Raw genomic sequence first — 23,661 nt, forward strand, 5'->3', positions numbered from 1 at the left:
TTTTAAAAACATGCCTGAGTTCATAGTGGTTTCTTTTTTTCATAGTGATTTCAACAAATACCTAAATGGGAGGAAAAAAGGTAAGTTCTCGAAAACTTCCAATAGACCCCTCCCTCCACATACACACACTGACTTTAGGCAGGGCTGAACTTGTGTTTACCACACGGTGGGCTAGACCTTGCAGAGACCACAATGTTGGAGCCACCGGGTATGTGACCCCGTGGAGCGTTGAAGGTCAGTGTCAGCAGGGAGCTGCAAGGATGTCAGCACCCTCTGAGATGAGGTAGAGACAGGAGGAGCTTCCCCTTGGGGCACACCCCACTGAGGCACACTCTAGTCTCACACTGGGGAAACAGGCACGGGATCGCAAGAGAATGGAGGAAAGCAGGAGACCGTGTCCTGGGGTGCAGGAGGCTGGACCTGCCTCCAGTGGCCTGGGTGCAGTGGGGTTCCCGGGGTTAGCTCTGCAGCTAGTGCAACCAAAGGCCACAATCGCTTAGCTCCCCTGGACACAGATGGAAACTCCACTCTCCCCACAGCATATTGCTTCCGGGGATCTCAGTGACCCTCTCTCCCCCCACCCAACCTTTCAAATAATGCAGTTCTAAAACCCAGTCTCACCTCGTTTGATCGCCCCTGTTGCCCAAAGATACAATCTCAGCGAATGACAAAACTACCTGTGTGGCTTTTGTCCACTGGTAAGGGCAGTTGCGTGGGCTGTGCCTTAGCTGACAACACCCCTAGGGAGAGCCCAGCCAGTGTCCCACCACCCTCCACCCCCACCGCAGGCACCAGGAGCCAGGCTGGGAATGAAGCTGCAGGCTTCCTTGGGGGAGCTAGGACCCATTCCCCCTAAACCCGACCTCCAGCCCCAAAGCCCGAGAACCAAGAGTGTGCTGCTTGTGGTGCAGCCTCGCTTGGGGATGTGAAGGCAGCAGGGGGAGGGGATAGGTGGCACGCGCAGATTGAGCTAAGTCTGTGCCAGGGCAAGTATCTTTATTAACACCATTTGAAGGTCAATAGTGCAAGACTAACGTTAAAAAAAACCCCAATAATGTAAAGCAATGCATATTGCATTCACAGGGAACATTAAGGAAACTTTAACAACGCCTTTCCTTTTATTCCCTCTGAATGATTTTTCCCCTTAGAGCCCTAGGAACGTATTCTCATATAAATGCAATTCTATCTTCAGAAAAGGAACAGTCTTCGTTTTTCTTTAATCATGTGCTGGTCACATTGTAGACTTAACACCAGTGATAACAAGGCTTTTAGCAGGACGCTACTCAGATTATGCTCTGGGAAACGATTGTTTCAATTTCACTTCACACCAGAGTGGTTCACACTGTAAACCTAAATTGACATAGGATACAAACCGCCGCCCCCCCCCCCCGACCCTTGTTTTCAAACCTATCCCTCCTGGTATACATTTAAATACAATATTTAGGTAGTGATGCCAGAAATTCTCACATTGTTTGCTGAGTCTGAAGATAGTTTAAATAAAGGCAGTTTTAAGTGGAGAGAGAAGAAACAGGTTTTCAGTGAAAGCAAAAATAGCTTCACTTCAACAACTGAAGACTCTTTTGCTTATGGGACAATGAACGTGACAGTGTCCCGCTAGAAACACGTACCTACTAAAATGAACCAAACAGAAGTGTCAGGAGAATACTCTGTTTCCCTTTTTACTGAAGGGGCAAAAATCCATTCAAACTCTGCCTTCAGAACTAAGCACGCAATCCACATATCAGCAGGGTGGAAGTATAGGAAACTCCCAAGGAAAAAAAATACCAACACAATAAGCCCCTACCTAATTTTACTGATTTTATGTCTTCCTCTCCTGTCCTCAAAAACAACTTTTGAAACAAAAGTAACAGCTTCATCCAAGCAGGTTGCACTGGCTCACAGGTGTGCTTTCCATGTGGCCCCAATGCCCAACCATGTCAATTCCCACTTAGGAAGTGTTCGGGCAGCTCTGACCATCGCATCTTTGTAGCATATTTGAAACGTAAGCTGTGAGGCATCCCCATTGCCAGCTCTCATCTCCCTACCCCCATGTGCCAGTTGGGGTTTCCAAAGCCACACGGAGTCGTCTTTAAAGTCCTGGAGGTCAAAGGTAGTACAGACACTCGGACAGTTTCTTACTTGGCTCCTTCTTAAGGCTCCTACCCACAAGGTAAGCCAGTTTGTGGGCATAGTGGCAAGGAGCAGGAACGCGAATCATGTCCTTTGTAGGAAAAGGAAAAGCAAAGATTGTTTTAGCTGTCTGCTTTTCCCAGAGCTTTGCACAGACTATTCAAAACTGATCTGTTGCTTTTCAAACTTCAAGGAAAAGCAAAATCCAACACAAACAAGCACTTACAGTCACATTGTAATACATGTGGCACAGCTGGTATGTTAACCGCTGCACTACGTCTGGTTGCAAGCGAACTGTGTCATGGATGACATTATAGTGGGTGGGGGTGACGGTGCCTTCCCTCACTGACTGACTCACAATGTAAAAGTCATACCTGGAATGACAGAAAACATGGCCGTTAGCTTCTTGCAAAAGACAAAGAGCATAGCAAACCTGGGGTCTGGAGCAAGAGTATATAGTATGCTTGACTAACCCTACCATACCTCACCCCACGGCCAATGTCCTTTACATTTAGAAGCCCAACCAGTGAAAGAGCAGCGAGATCACGGGCTCGAGCAGTAACTCTCATGGGACTTGGGCTTCCACTCAGTGCTCCGGCACTCGGAACGAAACATTAACTTGGCACACTCACATTGCCTGGGGCCATAGGTAGGTTCACAAATGCAGGCCTCCTTTTTTTTTTTTTTTTTTTTTTTCAGACTATCACTAGGCAGCCCACAAACTCTGTAGGTGATGCAGCTGGCTGGTAAATATTTGTGCTGGGCCAGAGCCATGGTGTAGTAGGCTAAGCCTCCACCTGCAGCGCTGACATTCCATATGGGCACTAGTTTGTGTCCTGACTGTTCAACTTCCAATCCTGCTCCCTGCTTATGGCTTGTGAAAATCAGAGAATGGCTTGAGACCATGCACTCGTGGTGGGTTGAGAGGGGTGGGTTGGGGAGGAGGGGTCCTGGAAGAAATTCCTGGCCTTAGATCAGTCATTTGGGGGCTGAACCAGCAAAAAAGATCTGTATCTCTGCCTTACTTTCTCTCCACTCTAACTCTGCTTTTCCAATAAAAAAATTGGAAAAATATTGGAAAGGCACAGTTATAGAGGAAGATCTTCCATCTGCTGGTTCATTCCCCAAATGGCTGCCAACAGCTGGAGTTGAGCCAATCCAGGGCAGATCCACCAGACTGTTTTCATCTGTGATTTCCTGTGGTCCCGCCCAGCTAGTGGCTGAATGAATCAACAAGTCTGCCCTCCATTTCAACCCCACCCATCAGGATGAATGCCCCCTCACAGACTCTTCCTTATACAATCACCTTGCAAAACAGCCTTTAACAACTTCAGTTTGGGAAGCTGTCTCCTATGCAAACACTGTTATTCCAAGACCCCTGGTTTCTACATACCTTCTATTTTACTCATTGCTTTTGCACTCTTTGTTAATACCCACCTCCCACTCATCCATCGCTGCAACCTTCTTTCTTCCCAAGATATAATCTTGAAGTAGGAGCATTTTGGGCAAAGGCACAGCCTTGTGTAAACAGCATGGAAGTGTGCATGAGCTCCGGGTATGGCATCGCCATCCCTTCTGCTAGGCAGCAAACAACTTTCCTTTCTGTCATGGCCCTCTGGCTGCCTCCTTGGAGTGCGATTCCCATGATAGTTCATACCAGTCTTCCATCTCAAGCCTGCCATTCTGTAGTCATACTGTAAGCCTCTCCAAGACATCCATCTTGCTCTATATCCCAAGCCTCAGATTCTGTCCCTGGGAACACTGCTCCCCCATCACACCTTACAGAGAATGTCTTTGACATGCAGCAAACCTTGCCTTGTCTCACAATGTCCCTCAACTTCTTTCACACTTTAGGTATCTTTAAAACACCTACACTGAATTATGGGAACCTTTTAAGCACATTTTTTTATTGGGTGCCTCGATCCCTGATGCAAATGCTCCCACCTGCTTGACATTGACGGTTAGGCAAATACAAGTCAGTCTTTTAGTCCAACACTCGGCTGTGGTTGTTTGTTTTGTTGTTGTTTTCCTCTTGATTACCTCTTTGATTTCTGCTTGATTACATTTCTGAATCTCTTCATCCAATCTAGTCACTTGAAGGCTTTTTAGTTCAGTACTTTGCCTTTTTGATGTTTTTATGGATTTGATTACATTTCTGAATCTCCTGGTCCAACTTAGTTGCTTGAGAACAGAAGGTTTATTATAACACTCAGTATCTGAATGTCCGGCAGGTCTCATCCTTTGATTACTCTGCCTGCTGCCTCTCACAGTGGAAACTCAATTCCCAATTCACTGTTCGGCAATTCTACATGGCGTGTGTGGATAAGAGGGCTGATGAGGACAGCTAACTAAGCTGGACTTTTGTAACTTATGCACCACAAACTTTGACTTCTGTAACACAGCACTCATCCAGGTTCATATAGGACAAGTGTCAGGAGAAACTGGTCCCTGCTGCTTCATTGTTTCTTTAAAGGCACCAACACATTTAAAAAATATCCCAAGGCTATTGCAAAAATAAACATTCTGGGGGCAATAATCAATAATATCATTTGATCTGTGATGATTCCAAATGTCAATGCAAACAATTTTTCTATCTTTCGTATTTGTATCAAGATGGGAGTTTTAGGGCAATGATAAGATTAATGTTAATTTGGCCACAGATGTAAACGTTAAGTTATGAAACGAAAGACCAATCACAACCTTGACATTCAAGTGAAGTAGCCCTAGCTCATAGTAAAAGACAAAAAGAATCCAAATTAGCCATGAAGAATCAGAAGCTTAAGGTGATATTATTGCCAGGAAGTGAATCAGCATTTTCAATCCAGAGGTCAAAATGCCTACCATTGCAGCCTGGTCAACTCTGTATCGATAACTGTGCCAGGAGTCGGATTCACATATTCTCTGGACTGGGCAAAAAATCGGGTGTTTATTCGTTTCTTCACCACGATGAAAGTGAGACCAATTCTTTAAAAAAAAAATGGGAAAAGTGTCATTATATTGATTCAGTCTCATGTCAGCAGCCGTCAAGACGGGACAGCATCTCACACTAGGGTCCCAATCCCAGCTCCAACATCTTAGCTCCAAGGACAAAGAGGTATATCTGGTCACACCAACCCACACCACCCAAGGTGAGGACTCATTCCCTCCTGACAGCCTCAGAATTGTTCCCACTGACCCTCCTCACAGGCTATCAAAGAGATGGGGCTGAGAGCAGGTGGGAAGGATTCCCAACTCCCAAGTTTACAGAACTCCAGGGTATATTAGGGACATGCATGCACACCCCACTGATCAGCTGTGTTTATGCATTGCTGTGAGCCTCCTGAGACCAACACTCTCACCCACATCAGGACTTGCAAGGAAATGGGAAGAAGAGATAGAAGTATTGGGCTACTGCCACATTCCAGTCACTGCTTGTGACTTTAACACAATGGGTAGGGATGGAGTTCTTTCCACCTATCCTTCCTTTCTATTGAAGTCAACAAGCATGACATTAGGCACTCCCTATTGATGGAGCTGGGCTGTAACTTAAATGAGGTACCCCACCCCAACTTGTGAAATGGTTACCACGGAAACTACCTCCTGCTTGTGGAGGGGGCGGGGAAGCACAAACCCAGAAATCCTGGTGAGACTGTTTAAGCATGAATGGGGGTGGGGGGGATGCAGAATGAGTGGCTCAGTAACAAAAGCCTATAGGATAGTGATTATTTTCTTCCCTAAGATAGTTCTGCATTAGCTCAGTATCCGCCCCCACCTCTAGTTCTGTATTAATCCTCCGTGGTGCCTCTCCTGGTTTGTGGTTTTTACCTTTATAAACCCTGCTGTTCTACACTTGGGGAGGTAGAGGGAGGAGTGAGATCTTTTGGTGTACAAGCCTGCTCTTGACCACCAGCAAAAAGAGACTTTCCAATCTTGCTAGCATGTGTGAGCGCCTCTGTATTGGCTTGCTCGGATGAAACACTACGAAACCTCTTCCCTTTCATCAAAATATGCCATTTGCAAAGAAATACCAACACTAGAACAGGAATATTCTAGGGGAAAAGAAAACCAGCATTGCAGAGTTTCCAGAACTCCTTCCTTTACAACTCAATATACTTACTTGAAAGGGAATTTCGCATCTAAGTAGTTCTCCAGCTTTAGTATTTCTGTGGTCTGCAAATTTTTAAGCTGGCCGTCTCCCACTCCATCCCGATACACAATGATGTTCTTGGGTTCTGATGAGACGTTTTTCTTCCACTGTTCAATAGCCTCTGGAAGGAAACCGGAAGCATGTACATGAAATGTTTCCTTGAATGAAACTGGTCTCTGCTATTTTTTTTGGGGGGGTGGGGAGGGCAGGCTCCAGGATCACTTTTTTCAACATTACAATTTTCAGGACTGATTTTTTTGTTGCTTGTATCTGAAGTCCAGTCCAAAATTTGGCCACAGTGGCACTATCCATTTTTGAACTAGGTAATTCTTGGTGGTGATTTCATGCCTGCTGGAGAACTGAGCAGCATCCCCGGCTTCTACAAACACCAAATGCCAGAAACATCTCCACCCCAATTTGGATCATGTCTTTCTGTCATTACTCAGTGACTACTGGGAACAGCATCTCCCCTGGCAGAGAATCACTGGTATGGAGTCCAGGACAGCCACCCACCTCCACCAAAGACTGACCTTGCAAGCAGCCTTCCAGCGCAAACACAACCTCCTGTGCTGTAGACTGTTCGATAGTATGAGAGTACCACCTGTTTGCAGAAACATCCATCATCAGTCTCAACCAGGTTCTGAAAATGTCATTTGGATTTTGAATCCCCCCTCCCCTCAAGCCCACCCCAAATCCCATCAGCATCTGAAGATTCCATCAGGAATCAATTCTTTTACATCCCTACAAAGATCAGAATCTTGGTGTTATTTCCGATGACTTAGTTTCTAAAACTTTGAGTGCACTCAAATAGTAAGACCAGAAGGAAGTGTGAGATCACATCACTGTTAGCTATTCATGTTTTCATCATGGAGAGTTAGTTACCTAAGGGGAAATGCAAACAAAAGTCCAGTTCAGGATCATGATCTCCAACAAAGACTCATCATCCACAGACATCCGAGCAAGCAGTTGGCTCTGAACAATGAGCTTTTGCGCCAACTTCAGCATATCAAATGCCACAAGATTCTATCCTCTTACTATATCTCCTTTTACTTCAGAGGAATCCTATCTGACCACCTGACATTATGTATTTGTTGTGCTCTGCTCCCAGCATTTGGACCTAATGAGAGTTCGAAAATATATGTTCAATGAATGAAGGCTTGATTTATCTCTATACTCACAACAGTATTTTCCAAGTACAAAGAAAGAACAGAGCAAAACAATGTGCCCATATTAATTCAAGTATTATTTCAATGAGAATATGCTGCCACTTGTAGAAATAAAGATGTGTCTTCCTTAATGAATATTCTGGAATTACACTCTTGAGGGCCACCGGTGTCCATTAAATGTGGGGATGACCACACAGACCATGATGTACAAGGAACTATCAAGAATGTTCAAACTCATTTCAAGGTGTGCTGTGGCTTCCACTCTGAGGAAAAGAAATAAGGGCTTCTGGTGTGTGGAGTGATTCGAACATCCCGTTTTAGACCTGGCACTGCTTCTGCTTCCCATAGTTTGCAAAATATGCACCGTTCTGGTTGTCCAATGAAATGTAACCTCATGTCATCTTACCTGAGAACCTCACCCACCATTCTCGAAGTTCCTCCCCCTAATCCCCACCCACCTACCAATCACCTGTGATAATCTCAGTCAGCAGTCCCTGGGGTCTGCCTACAGCCCCTCCCAACCAATTCCCCATGCCCTCCCCCCAACACTTTGCAGGCTCACCTGGGTTGTATAAATGAGCCTCCACATGTGCCCCCTCTTCCCATTTTTACCTGGCTCTACCTTGTCCTCCTCCTCCGTCTTGCCCCTTCCCCTGTCCTAGTAGCCCCCCATCCTGCCTCCATGGCAGGAGACACTTCCCTGCGTGCTCTCCCCCTCTACCCCTGCTCCTGTTCTTACCCTGATGGAATAAAGGACCTCCTAACACCTTGCTGCATCTGGTATTTTCAGCTTGTGGTAAAAGGACTTGGCCGTGGGAATTTGCTGCAAGAACTTTACTACAGCTAAAACACCTGGAGAAATGGAGCAGTCAAGACACAGAAACTTGTCTCCTGCAGACATGATGGTGTTGATCCTGTGCGTACAGGCCTCTGATGACATTTCTAGTGATCCATTTCTTTTCACTCACTGATATTGTAAGTAATTCTGTGCATTAACAAGTCCCATGAAGAGACTTTTCAGTCTCTGGTAGGTAGAATTCTACCTGTTCTCATCCCTGCACTTTGTGACCTTATCAAGACATCATCCCTACTACTGTGGCTCAGTTGACTTGAATGCAGATGGCCCCAGGACCCAAGACTGGCCTGTAGCCAATAGTAGCAAGCAACCAGGAACCTCTGCTAATCTCACAAGCAAATGAATGGTCTATGATCCAATGATATGAGCTTAAAGAGGACCTGAAGTATCCAGATGGGAACATGGCTTGGCTGATGCCTTGGTTGCCATCTTCCAAAGTCATAAGCCATATACAGGGCCTGATGGTCCAACACAAAGAACTATACAGAAATAGGTGTTTTTTGCAAGGCAACACACTGGTGGTAGGTTAGGCAGCAAAGAAGATGACAGAGTTATCTATCTTTTAGGAGCATAACTTTGCCTGAAAAGCAACACATCCATTGAACTCACAAACCTCTTAACAACAAGTGTGAGTTAGACCCACTACTCCTTTCAAGACAACTATATAGTAACCAGTGTTTGCCAAAACTTACTGTGTTAATTCTTCATTGCTGCTTGCCACAAACCCTGCAACTGATTGATCTTTATGTGCAACATCATGGAAACAATCGATTCCAATGAACATTGTTTTCTTTAGCTTCATTTAGAAAAAAAAAGGTAGTCCACTGAGTTAAAACAGCACAGGAACAAAACTAAACCATTAAGCTAAAAAATACATGAAAATAGCATGAAGGTTCACAACACGCAAACGAAAGAGAAGGTAACCCAGTTCTACATACGTCTATATCGACCTTCCAAAGAGCTCCTCCCAGCTTGCAGTTCATCTGCTGTACAATCTTTGAAATAATAGGTGGTGTAGTCTGAGCTTTATCCACGGTCCGTGCCACCACACATTGGCTTAAAATTGGTATTTCCTCACACAGTAATTTTTTAATGCTATCATATCTAGCTTTCTCCTCATTGGGAAGGAGGCAAAGCACCTTGAAAACAAGCAAACACACAATGCTTCAAGAGAATAGCACTGTAGAGATGCAAGCTATTTTCAGAAGGGAGGAGAGACAGTATTCACAAATTAGGTTCTCTCATTCACAAACATTTGAGTCTTAAGACCAAACAGGGACCCGAACCACATTGCATGTAACTAGCTGTGAGGGGTGTCACGAGGAGCTAGAAGATAGACAAGATATCCATCTGCATCAATAGTCAGAACTTAAACAGTCCTTTGTCTTCAGGATTCAGTTGTTAGAAATTTATCATAAAGTGAACATGGATGGGTTTTAAAAATGCACTGGGAGGCCAGCATTTGGTACTGCATGTTGAGGTATCACTTGTGACACCAGCATCCAGCCTGTTTCAGTCCTGGCTGCTCTGGTTCTGGGGCAGCTTCCTGCTAACGCACTTGGGAAGGCATGAGATAATGTGTGTAGGTAAGCAGGTTAAGCTTTTTAAAATGCCTTTACAAATCTTCTAACTACCATCTTTATCTTCTAATCCTTGGGTTCCCTTAGCATGGTAAACAAACATGGTCCTGTGGATAACAAATATGTTAACTTCTAGCACAAAATGTCCCTGCAAGAAAGCACAGAGGCATATGTGTGTTTGAGACTCACCGAGTCCAACAAGGCAATCAAGTATTGCAAGGTTATGATAGAGAGAAGTGGAACCCAGATAGATACTTGCAGCCATTGAAGCTGTGTTGTTTCCCCAAAGCACCTGCCTATCCCAGCAAGTGTGTCTGGGAAACGACCCAGCCGTCTGACAGCACCATCCAGGAAGAGTCACAGAAAAAGAATCAGATTCTACCACAAGGTCAGGATGCTCACCTTAAATCTTGATCGCCTAACACTAACAAAGCACATCAGATGGACCCCACAGAGCATGGAGAAAGTTGGCTGCTGGAATCCTGAGACTACTGGTGAAGATAAACAAGGGGACAGTGGTTTCTGGAAAGCTGATTAGCACAGTATTTAATGAGATTGCACTTGCTACTTATAGGGATAGCCCCAACAGGCACACATACACAGGTACCCAAAAGATCGATGTGCAAGAGACTATGTACAATAATGGCACTGTAAGAGCAGAACTGGGAACATCCCAAATCATTCACCGATACGATGTGTTTCATGTAAGATAATGTAATACTAAACGAGACAAGAATGGGCTATGCATGTACCTGAAGACGAACCTTAAGACAGAGAAAAAGACTCCCTAGACTATGTGTATGTATCTCAAGAGATGAGATCCTATCATTCCTAACATGGATAAACCCAAAGGACACATGTTAAATAAGAAAGACATAGAAAGGCAAATACCACATGAATATCATCCACAAGTGTGACCTGTGAAAGTTGATCTATAGAGGTAGAGAACAGATGGTATCTGTCAGAATTTGGAGTGGGAAGAGGGAAGGGAGAGCAGAAAAAAATGTTGGTCAGGGGATAAGTACAGTTCAGTAGAAGGAAATATTTCAAGTGATCTAGTGTCCACCACGGCACCCAGAGTTAATGAGAATAGAACATGTCCTTGAGAAACGTTGCGAGATGTCTAGCGTTCTCGCCACGAATCTTAAACTCTGAGTTGTTCCATACCCGAGTTATTTAAATAAAGCCATTCCACAACGTACTGACTTCCAATCATGTCATAGGAACCAGTTTTATACTGTAAAAGCATCGGAGGAGTGTGGCTTACACGAGGTGCTCTTCAGAGCAGCAAGGATCCCTCAGTGGAAACAGAAGGGGTAGGTCTCAGCTTTATGAAATGCAACAATAAAGACAATGGCTGGGTTTTGTGATTAAGAAACAAAGATCCCTCCTCCCCCCTCTCCCCTTGCCCCACCAGATCATCCTGAGGGAATAAGAAGGGAAGATTGATTAGGAGAAAGTACTCAAGGAAGAGGGAAAAAAAAATACAATATAATCACACCTTGGTATAAGATGTCAGACAAAAGATGGTTGAGAAAAATATCAACTAGAAGGCGAAGAGCAAAAACTTAGCAACTTAGAACTTGGAATCAAAATAGTGAAGATGTTGGATACTGTAACCCAAATTATTTGTAGGATGTTTTCTTAACATTGTTATACTTTCAAGTTCTTAAGCCTAAGAAAATGGACATATTAAGGAACAGCTGCATCGTGGAGTTACATTTGCATCCATTGGGTGGTTTAGAAACCAGAGGCAACATTCTGAATTCTAAACTGCAAATAAATAAGGTTTTAGAATAATCACTGCAGACTGTACACACATGTAGACACTTACTATTTGTGCCGTCTTGCCAAGTGATTTTACCTTGCTCTGATAGGTGTCCCTTTCATTTAGGTTTTCCCTGGAAAACAGGCATCATTTGTGTTCAACAGGTCATGAACAGTGAAACACAATAGGCACTTATATTTCATTCAGGTATGAGAATACATGGCAATTTCTCAAAGGAATGATCTCAGGTTTTTAAAAATATTTATTCGAAAGGCATAGTTGTAGAGGGATGTGGAGGGGGAAGGTGAAAGATGGGGGAAGGGAAGGAGAAAGAATTTTCTCTCTACTGATTCATGAAATTGATATAATGGTCAAGGCTGGGTCAGGCTGAAGCCAGGACCCAGAACTCATCCTGGGTCTCCCATGTGCGTGGCAGGGCCTAAGCACTTGGGTCATCATCCACCACCTTCCCACGCACATTAGCATGGAGCTGGATCAGAAGCAGAGCAGCTGGGACTCGAACCAGTACTCTGATGGGATGCTTGTATCACAGATAATGGCTTAACCCACTATACCACAATGCTACTATAACCCTAAGGGTTTTGTTTTCAAGACAAAGCATCCTTTTGGTTCATTTACACAGAGCATGGATGTCAACCACTCCGTCCTGAAAACAAGTAAAAAGTCAAACTGAGAAGCAACCAGGGAACTTTGGTCAAGGGCTTCTCTTCCCTGTGTAGTGGAAAGATGGACGTGAAGGAGAGAGCTAAGAAGAGCCAGGAAGAGACGTGCAAGGGAGTTTTAAACCCCCTTTACCATGGAAGCTGAAGTGGGGGGTCACTTCGGCCCTTATATGGTGGGGAATATTGGTTTGTGTCCGCCACTGGTGCCAGCAGTGACCCCGTTACCTGAGGGGTGCGCCAGAATTCCACTGTCCCTTCTGGGTGGTAGCCGGAGACCGGGCTAGAAGCGAGCTCCACCCTCCTTAGGAAACAGTGACAACCATCACAGTCAGCTCTAGCCTTCCAGTTGGCAGAAGAGAAACACCCAACTGTGTTCCACTCAAGCCCTCGTTTCCCACCTAAGGCAGGAGAAGAGACCCACTGACAGAGCCACACCTGTTATCACGTGCTGAAGAGTCTGCTTAATCTTATACAGCCATCAAGCAAAAAACCATGAAGGCACCACAAAGGCAAAGAAACAAATGCCACCAGAATCTGCAGAGATTACACAAACATCAGACCTGGCAAGGAAATTAGAGTTACCCGACCAGAAACTGAGCAGAACTTTGATTAATCAGTTAAAAGGGCTCCTATAGCTTTTCAGAAGGAAAACTTGAAACAATTTTAACAGATTTTCATGGTGCACAGAATAGCTCTCAGAAACAAATGGGGCCCAGCAGGGTAGCCTAGTGGCTAAAGTCCTCACCTGCATGCCTTATGGGTGCCAGTTTGTATTTTGGCTGCTCCACTTTCCTTCCAGCTCCCTACCTGTGCCCTGGGAAAACAGTAGAGGACAGGCCAAAGCCTTGGGACCCTGGACCCGTGTGCTAAACCTGGAAGAAGTTCCAGGTTTCGGATCGGCCCAGCTCCAGCCACTCTGGTCATGTGGAGAGTAAACCAGCGGATAGAAGATCTTTGTCTCTCCTCTGTAAATCTGACTTTCTAATAAAAATAAGGAAGGAAGGACAAACAGAAGAGATTCAGAGGATTTGGGGATGTAAACCAGGCAACCCTGATGGATGGAAAATAAAAGTGAGGGGCAGAAACAGCTTTGATGGGTTACATCTCAGTTTATGTCATTTGAACAATACGCTATGAGTGGCTGAAGTTCAGCCGTTTGGTACGAAAGTATGTGACTAAGCTAGTCTTTGTATGTATAATGCATTACAATCAGACTAAAAAATCATATCAATTGGCGTAAGAGCCATTCTACAAAAATCTGTCCTTTAGAGCCCTGCATGGTAGCCCAGTGGCTAAAGTCCTTGCCTTGCATGCATCGGGATTCCGTATGGGCATCAGTTCTAATCCCAGTGACCCCGCTTCCCATCCAGCTCCCTGCTTGTGGCCTGGGAAAGCAGTTGAGGACAGCCCTAAGCCTAGGGACCCTGCACCAGCGTGAGAGACCTGGAAAAGGCTTTGGGCTAATGGCTTTGGATCAGCACAGCACTGGCTGTTGTGATCACTTGGGGAGTGAATTAACAAACGGAAGATCTTCCTCTCTGTCTCTCTTCCTCCTTGTATATCTGACTTTCCAATTTAAAAAAAAAAATCAATCTTAAAAAATTTGACCCTTACTTATGATGAAAAAATATTCTCAGGTAACTAGGAGTAGAGAAAAACCTCCTTGAGACACAGAACCTAAAAATCTACAGCTCAAACTTGATGGTGAAAAACTTAAAACTTTCCCACTAACAACGTAACACCAGGGTATTCCCGTCATCAGTTGTTATTGTACCAACAGTCCTTATTAATGCTATTATGAAAGAAAATGAAAGAAAGGCTATGCAGATTAGGAATGACAAAGCTTTTTGCTTACAGGTGACATGACTGTGGAAAATCTAAAGTAAAAAAAAAAAAACTACAATAAAGTGATTGTAGCAAGGTTATAAGTTTCAAGATTAGCATGAAAATTTACTGCTTCTCTATACCAGCAATGAACAAGTAGAGAACTGCAATTACTCATTTATATCAGTACTTCCCTCCCAAATGATGTATTTCGGTATAAATCTAACACTTCAGTGTAAGCAAAAGCCTAAGAAAACACGTAGGGAAGAAATCAAAGAACTAAAAAAATGAAGAGGTTTCTCACAATACCTACAAGATTCAAGTTCTTTCCAACTTAACCTACAGATTCAATAACAGTACACTTTTTTTTTTTTTGCGAATGTTAATTCCAAAGGCTATCTTTGCTCCACTGTATTGCCCAATTTGAATTCTAACCACTCTGCTTCTTATCCAATTTTCTGTTAATGCATTCCTGGCAGGCATCACATGATGGCTCAAGTACTTGGGTCCCTGCCACTCATCTGGGAGGCCCAGACAGAATTCCATGCTCCTGGTTTGGGCTTGGCCCAGCCCTGGCCATTGTGGACATCTGGAGACTGAGCCAGAGGACAGAGAGGCAGACAGAAGCATTTTCAATTAAAATAAACTTAAGAAATAGTTATTTTTTAAAAGCACAAGGGAACATGCTCTATGCCGTATTTTAGGGAAATGCACAATAAAACATCTCTATTAGAATAACCAAAATCCAGAACATAGGTGACAGTGAATGCTGGCATGGATACAGAACCATAGAAATGCCCATTGAGGACAGATGGGGATGCAAAACCATACGGCCATTATGACAGTTTGTTTATAAACATTTACATACATTTAATCATGTGATGCAGCAATCATACTCCTTGGAATTCACACAAAAGTGAAAAACCTGTGTCTACATAAAAAGTCTGCATCATAAAAACCTTGCATTAGCTTTGTTCATTATCACCCAAACTTGAAGCAGCCAAGAGATTCTCCAGGAAGCGATTGGATAAACTGTAAAAATATCCAGAGAGACTATATATGTATTTTTTTAGGGATTCATAGAAGTGAGTTCCCAAGCCATGAAAAGTCAGAACAATCTGAAATGCATCCTACTAAGTGAAGAGTGCCACTCTGAAAACTGTACATGCTGTTCAAGTCCAAGAACACGAAGTTCTGGAAAATTCAAAGCTGTGGGTTGATGGGAAGGAATGATAAAACAGCACAGATTTTTTTTTAGGACATTGAAGCCTCTGTGGGATACCATCATGACAGATGACATGCCACATACATGGAACCAAACCTCAAGGATGGACCATACCAAGAAAGGGTCTTGGCATCAATTACGGAAGGTCACGTGTTTTTTTTTTTTTCAATGCAGGTTCATCCGTTGTAATGAGTTTATCTGGTGGAGAATGCCGATCAGGGAGTACATGGGAAATATTTGTACGCCTTCTTACTACTACTATTTTGAGCCCAAAACTTTTCTGAGTAAAATAAACTCTCCTCAAAAGACAAGTGAATTTTTGGATCAAGTTTAAGTCCATTTTACTATACTTACATTTGTGGTATTTCTACTGTCATACCCATTTGAGATGCAACATTAATTAGTCTAGCAGATAAATAATTGGCTAGAGATTCACAGCTTGCAGCATACACTATTGCCCATTTCTTCATTTTTTTCGCACTAAGTAATGTTACGCTTTTCGACCATTCTGCATGTTTTCTTTTAGCTTCACACTGGAAAAGAATTGGACATAGTTAAAAGTTTATACCTTAAAAAGGTCACTGTTATTCAAGGTCCTTTTCACTGTAATTTTGTGCCATTTCCTATTTTAGGTATGACCGTCTTAAAATTTTAAGCCAACGGCTGAATCATATCTTTTTATTAAAAAAAAAATTAAGCAGAGAGCTGATCAGAAGTGGAACAGCCAGGACACAAACCAGCTCCCATATGGGATGCTAGTGCTGCAGGGTGAAGGATTAGCCTGCTGGGCCATGACACTGCCCTCCAATTCTGTCCTGTGTCTTTATTTTTAATGCGAGAGTGGAATTGTTTTTGTTTTTAGCTCAGTGGTGGGCCCTTGACCTAGCAGTTAAGATGCCAGCCCATATCCCATACTGGATGCTCGAGTCCGAGTCCTTTTGTACTCCAGAGTTCATGTTTCTGCTAACCATGTACCATAAAAGGCAGAGGTAATGCTCCACGAGTTTGGTTTCCTGCCACCCACAGAAGTCTTGGGTGGAGTTCCTACATCCAGGCCTGGCCCAACTCCAGCTGCCATAGACATCCGGAAAGGGAATGAGTGTTTAGGAGCTCTAGCCATCTGCTTCTCTGCCTCTCATGAGACTGGGATGGCTCTAGACATTCAGGTTCTTAAAACCTAGCATGGGGACTGGTGCTATGACACAGTGGGTATGGAAGCTCTAGTTTGAGGCCTGGCTGTTCCACTTCTAGTCCAGCACCCTGCTAATGTGCCAGAGAAAGCACAGATAGCTCAAAGGCTTAGGCCCTTGCTACCTTCATGGGAGACCACGGTAGAGTCCCAGGCTTCCGATTTCAACCTGGCCCAGCCATGGTTATTGCGGTCATTTGGAGACTGAAGCAGCGAACTACCTTTCAGTTAAATACGTAAACAAAAAATGAAACTAGAAATTATCAATAAGAAATGCTGATAGACCTCCAGCTAGGGCCTTTTCACCCATATAACATTTTTCATCTTCCTTCTACATCTTATAGACGTTCACTGCTCCTCCTGTTGCAACATTGCCTCCAGTGGTTCTGGAGACTACACGATTCAGGACTTGTTCCTTGCTTAAATGTATCCTGAATTTTACTTTCTCTTATTTTTTTCTTTCAACCTTGGTTCCTCCGGATAATTCTTATTCTGAGAGATCTCTTTGAAAGAGCTTTCAAATTGACCCTGGAGGCCATGAGCACTTGTCCACTATATTAACTAAATAACATTAACTAAACATTAGCTAAACATTTACATGCATTCTTATGGGATGTCTGCATCTCCTCTTATATGGAAAAAGCCAAAAGCTGGCTAAGAGTGTTGCCATCATGAACACAGGCTGCTTTTCATGTTATTTCTTTTTGACCACACTAAGAAATGAAAATGTTGAAACTCATCTTACCCATGCTTTGCCTCGGAAGATTTTGGTATCCTCCAGAATTCTTGCCGGGACTTTCAATAAATTGTAATCAAATTCCATATCCCACGTTTTAAACTCCTCTTGCACACACCGATATCTGCAAGTGAAAATATTTCCAACATGTGCAAAAACAAAGAAAATAAGCAAATACTAGTTATTCATTTGCCCAGCACAGGGAACTCGCATTTCCTCTAAACCCAAGTAGAGGACTGTGTTGTCCTCAGTCCATGTTGGGATGCTGTAGAGACCCCCACTGCATCTCCGAAATCATCTTGTTTTGGCTCTCACATGTATACAGGCAAGTCAGAGTCTTTCTGTAAAGACTTACATATTTTTATGTGAAAGGCAGAGAGAGAGGGGAAGAAGAGAGTGAGCAAAAGAGTGTGATTCAATCTGTTGGCTCATTCGCCAAAGGGCTACAACAGCTAGAGCTAGGACAGTCTAAGGCCAGGAGCCAGCAGCATCCTCTGGATCTCCCACGTGGATTCAGGGGCACAAAGACTTGGGCCTTTCCTCTGTCACCTTCTCAGGCTTGTTAGCAGGGAGCTGGATCAGAAATGGAACAGCCAGACTTGAACTTGTGCCCAGAAGAATGTTGGAGCTGCAGGTAGAGGCTTAGTTTGCAATGCTACATCACTGCCCCCCCTACCATCTCAGTCCTTTTAAGCTTTGGGCCATCCTTGACTGGCCCCAGGACACAAGCAGGGATCCCGATGGTAAGCAGGGTCACTGGGACACGAACTGACACCCATATTGATCATGGTATGTGCAAGGTGAGGAATTTAACTGTTAGGCTACTTGCACTGGGCTCCAGAGTCTTTTTGTCTCATTCTTCCCCCAACCCCGCCTTGGCCTCAAAACATCAACAGTGACCAAAATATTAGACACACTCCTCCAAAAATACCATTTTATTACTATTTTTCTTTTTGGAAAGGTAGAGATAGATGGAAACACAGACTGATCTCCCATCTACTGATTCACATCCCAAATGGCTGTCAAACCTGGGGCTGGGCCAGGTCATAGCTAGGAGACAAAAACTCAATCCAGACCTCCCATTGGGTGACAGGGATCCAAGTGGTTCAGCCACCTGATGCTGCTTCCTAGGGTTGACATTAGCAGGAAGCTGGAATTGGAAATGGAATCGAGGTATTCTGATCTAGGATCTGGGCACCCCAAGGCTCATCTAAACTACCAAGCCTCCCATTGTCATGTTCAAAGGAAGACTCTCCGGGCTCTTCCCTGTGGGAGCTGGGGCAAGTAGGAGGCTGGGGAGGTGGGGCTTGATCTCACACTTGGTGGGTGATGTAGGAAGTTCTGTCGTGCCAGGAATGCGCTTAGAAAGTTCTCTGAATGAAAAAGTAAAAAAAAAAAATGGCTGGGGAGAAGAATCTGAGGTGCTATGGGACACATGTGGGTCTCCGCTTTGGTGCCAAATTACACACATGCAGAGAGACTGAGAAAATTCAGCACTCACCTGCTTAGATCAGAAATGAAGTTTCTTACTTTATTCCACCTAGTCTGTGGACTCAAACGTGTGTATGCGGAGAGGTTCTGCATCACAAGGTGGTTTCTGCGCACCCGTTCGGCTATACCTTAAAAAAAAATTCAAATGATATTCAAATGATACAGCTGCAACAAAAGCAAGGATCAACCCATATTAGAGAAGACTCAGCTGTGGTCTTTAGCTGGGGATTGCGATGCTAGGTTCTCCGTGAACCTTGTTCTACAACGCTACTACATCTGCTTTCTGAGAGAGCCTTTCTTCTCTAGGGACTGTGGAGGTGAGCAGTACCTGTGAGGGTGCACAGCTGAGGGATGAGCTTTATACGTTCACATTGTGTTTTCTCTTTCCCCTTTTTCCATTTTCCAAAGCTCACCAGCATTGGCTGTTCGAAGTCCGTGATAGCTTGTTTATAACGCTGCTCAACGGAAGCAAGAAAGATGAGCGGGACTATCAGCAAAACCACAGGAACTTCATATGAGAACAGGGACGAAAGCACTTGTTCTCAATCAGATGAGGCTTTGAGGCATGCTGGTGATGACATTCCCCCAAGTGCACGAAAGCATCGTGTCTTAATTCTGAGAGATCATATCATCTCTAGAACATCAGAATTATGTGAGAGTAGGACTCCCACAAAACATTACATTGGAGCCTTTGTGCTACTTCTAAGAAAACTGTGTATATTCGAGGGAGAGGCCAAGTAGTTTTTACCAGTCATGCCTTTAAAATTCTTGAGTCGGGCCTGGCGTGGTAGCCTAGTGGCTAAAATCCTCACCTTGAGTGCACCGGGATCCCATACGGGTGCTTGTTCTAATCCCGGCAGCCCTGTTTCCCATCCAGTTTCCTGCCTGTGGCCTGGGAAAGCAGTCAAAGATGGCCCAAAGGCTTGGGACCCTGCACCCATGTGGGAGACCGGGAAGAGGTTCCTGGCTCCAGTCATTGTGACCACCTGGGGAGTGAATCATCAGACAGAAGATCTTGCTCTGTCTCTCCTCTTCTGTACATCTGGCTTTGTAAAAAAAAAAAATAATAAGTCAATCTTAAAACTTCTTGAATCATCTGGAAAAAAATTTACTGTTTTATTTATTTGAAAGAGTTGGGGCAGGAAGGAAGTGAGATGAGGAAGAGAGAGATTCACCTTCCATCTACTGGCTTACTCCTCAAATGATTACAACAGGCAGGGCTGATTCACAGGGAAGCTAGGAACCTAGGATTCTTGTCTAGGTCTCCTATGTAGATGGCAGAGACCTCAAGTACTGGGGTCATCTTCTGCTTTCCCAGGCATATCAGCAGGGAGCTGGAACAGCCAGGACTTGCCACCTCTCCTCTTACCCAATCTGGCAAAGTCTTTGGATGTGCTGTTCTTCCTGTACAACGTACAGGAACTTTGTACGTGGTATCCCTCATTTGTTACAGCTTTTGGGTAATACCCTATAAGGTCCCTGATAACACGAACATCTAAATAAGAATCAGTTCTGTTGTGGCTTATTTGGTCAATAGATCTTTTGAGGGCCAGGTTCAAGCTTCTCTAACCAGACATGGCATGAATTCAATTACTTTTCTGGGTCTCATGATAATAAAAGGTAACCAATGACATGTCGCATTAATTTGAATCCCCAGTGGGCCAGTTCTGAAAATAGTCTGAAATATCTGAGTGATGAAGTATTTAATTTTTTCCACCAAGACTCCTACCAGTCAACACACACCAGGAAAGTAGTTTGCCTCAGTACATCAAGCTCTTATTCCCAATGTAGTCCCCAACTGCAGTACTCTGGGCTGCTGACATGCACAAATCAATGACTACAACCTATACAGGAGCTGCTACTTTGTACCAGGCACAAGGTGAAGCATGAGAGATGTGACCAAAACAAACAAACAAACAAACAATGAGTTGATAGAGGGACAGGACAGCATTATCTACTGGGGAGAACAGCAATCAAATAAACACCCCAACATGTAGTTACAAGGGCTGGTGCAGTGGCTCAACAGGTGAATCCTCCACCTTGCAGTGCTGGCATCCCATTTGGGCATTGGTTCTAGTCCCTGCTCTTTTGCTTTCGATGCAGCTCCCTGCTTATGGCCTGGGAAAGCAGCAGAGTCCTTGGGGCCCCATACCCATGTGGGAGACCCAGAAGCCACTCCCAGCTTCAGGTTTCAGATCAGCTTGACTTCAGCCTTTGCAGCCATCTGGGGAGTGAACCAGTGGATGGAAGATCTTTGTCTTTCTTCTCTGTAAATCTGCCTTCCCAATAAAAACAAAGGACTCTCAAAAGAAAAAAAAAGGAAAAACAAACAGTACAAATGCGCCAATATGTTTTGTAGAAGTCCTACTCTTTGACCATGTGTGTGCTTCTAAGGAAAAAAAAAAAAGAATGACATAAATAAACTTCAAATAAAATTAAACCTGTAGTTACAGATTGGGACGCAGGAGATAAAAACAAGGTATGTAACAGAATAGCATTGACTTCATGGGGGTCTGGGGTTACAGATTAGCATCTGTGTTGTGTTTATGTGTGTGGTCTGGGTATGGCTGGAATATCCAGAATGTCTACCGATTCAGTGACCCTGGAGACAATAATTATAGGACACACAGATATCAGCCAGGTACAACAGTCAGGAAATTTAGGAGGCAGGAGCAGTGGGGAGGCCTTATGTTACACCCCAAGCTTGTATTTCCTGGCTAGTTGTAATCACTTCTTCATGCATGTTATTAACTCCTTACTATTTTATGCCTTTATCAAATGATGTTGGCAAGTCTCTAATCCTGGTAAACCTATCTGCCTGGTCCATGCCTGAAACCAACCACCAAATGTGGCTAAGGCTGCTAACAGCGTTAGTCTTTGCCACAAGTTAAAATGATTCCCTCTTTGCAGTAAATGACGCCATATCATTTTGCACCAGAACCACACCATTGCTGAGGCTTGACCATTTCCATTCACTTCTCCAAACTGAATGCAGGCTGTACCATTAGCATTGATTTGAACTCCTTCAACAGCCTCCACTCCCATCTTTTCTGCCTTTACGTCCATCACCACACAGCCCACACTCTTTTCACTAAGGTAGTCCAGACAAACAATACTTTGTCTACATGAGACCCTTCAAGGGAAGTATCATCCCACATTTTTGTCCTTGCCTACAAAACTTTTCAGAAGGTGGCTCCTGCATCACTGTTCAATAATGGTACAACCCCGGCCTGTTCATGTAATCTCCACTGCATTCTCACTTTACTTAAGGGACACAGCTATCTAATATATGAATATAGCAGGCTCATCCTAAAAAGGGTGTTCCTGCACAATGCCTGCAGTTCTCCTCTCCCTGATGTGTGCACAGCTCATTCCATTCTGACATTCACATGCCTTCATGATCATCTGATCTGATTGGCCACCAGATACCTGCCTTAATACTTCCACAGTCTGAACGACCTGCGTGCTCACCTTCTTCGTCTCTAAGTTCCTGGAGATCAGGAACTCAACTGTCCTGCCTATGGATGCCCAGGCTAACTTAACAGGCACTTCCCAAGTGCTTTACAGCTTGATGAACAAGCAGAAAGTATGGTGCACAGATGAGGGACAAGCACAAGGTATGGCGTGCACTTGATCTTAGCCAAAAAAACCGAGAAGCGATAAAGTATGGCATACAGATCAGGGTCAAATTGCAGTTGAAACATCCCCTTGGAGGTCAGCCAGGTTTTGTAGACCCTTAGAACTTCCTAGTAACTAGGTGTCAAATTCTCACATGAAGATGCAATAGCCATCCACTTTTGTTTCTAGTAGCCACAAGCAGGAATCATTTAGTAATATAAGTCTTTACCAGATTTTAATTTCTACCTAGCCCTTCATTTACATATTTGAAACCAATACAGTCACTTCTAAGACTGATGAAACAGGACTTATTAGTTCTGTAAGACTGCCCTACATAAAAGGCATTTAAAGACATGGAGAATAGAAATATTCTCCCTTTGGGAATTTGACTTTACTTGTACTCATTATTATGTATTTTATTTCTATATAGAACAGGCATATATACACACATATTTGAGCAAATTCATCTTCAGAATTATCCATATAAATAGCATGAAAAAAGCTTTTAAGTTCTGTATTTTGAAAAATAAAATTTCATACCTCTTTGCAGTGCTCAGCAAAGCTGATGAAACTGCCATCTGATTTCATAAACTTATGTCTGGGATTTTCGTCCCAACTAATTTCATTTATTCTGTAGGTCCTGTTGTTAAATCTGTGGAATAATAGTAACACATAGAGTTATGCCAAACTGCAGTCATTGCATGAAATCTGTTGAAAAGCCTACAAAGAAACGTTTTTTTAATGATATAATTCAAGGACTATGTAACTTACCTACTTGTATAAACCAAGCGGTTTCAGTATGGCCACAAAGTTGTGTATCAGTTTTAGAGCCTGTTCATCACACAAGGAAGAAATATTACCCTAAGTAATCCCTCTATTTCTACCCTAATTGTCTAGTAACCAATTCTGTCTATATATTTACCTACTGATAAACTTCATAGAAATTAAGCTGCACAGTATGGGATCTTTCCCAACTGACTCCTTCCATTTAGCATAATATTTTAAGTTCCTCCATTTAACAGCAAATGTTGGTGCTTAATGCCTGTGAATTCCCGAGTCATAATATTTCATTGTATGGATAATTTGCCAACTGATAGCATTACCATTGTTTATACTTCTGGTGAAATATTTACGTTCTACTTTTGGTGGACAAATCTCTTCATCTCTCTTGGGTGTATAGCTCAGACTGGAGTGTATCCCTTGGTCGTACCTTTTTGGGGGTTGGAGGGGAGTAAGCAAATGTCATTTCCACCAGTAATGCATGTAGAT

At 43.6% G+C, this 23,661-nt stretch overlaps 1 protein-coding gene across 1 annotated transcript; it reads right to left on the reverse strand.

Annotated features, from left to right (window-relative positions):
• Nucleotides 1-2,063: 2,063 nt before the first annotated feature.
• LOC101525851 (piwi-like protein 3) lies at nucleotides 2,064-23,022 on the reverse strand. The gene is made up of 13 exons (XM_058656873.1): nucleotides 22,933-23,022; nucleotides 19,103-19,229; nucleotides 18,785-18,902; nucleotides 17,293-17,407; nucleotides 15,713-15,891; nucleotides 11,693-11,759; nucleotides 9,217-9,417; nucleotides 8,971-9,074; nucleotides 6,787-6,857; nucleotides 6,227-6,377; nucleotides 4,972-5,094; nucleotides 2,357-2,504; nucleotides 2,064-2,221 (listed from the first exon to the last, which is right to left on the reverse strand). Exons 1-13 carry the CDS (start codon nucleotides 22,978-22,980, stop codon nucleotides 2,105-2,107), a joined length of 1,569 nt encoding a protein of 522 aa, XP_058512856.1. The 5' UTR covers nucleotides 22,981-23,022; the 3' UTR covers nucleotides 2,064-2,104.
• Between the last annotated feature and the right edge of the window lie 639 nt (nucleotides 23,023-23,661).

This window comes from Ochotona princeps, chromosome 29, assembly GCF_030435755.1.
Source record: "Ochotona princeps isolate mOchPri1 chromosome 29, mOchPri1.hap1, whole genome shotgun sequence".
Taxonomy (NCBI): domain Eukaryota; kingdom Metazoa; phylum Chordata; class Mammalia; order Lagomorpha; family Ochotonidae; genus Ochotona; species Ochotona princeps.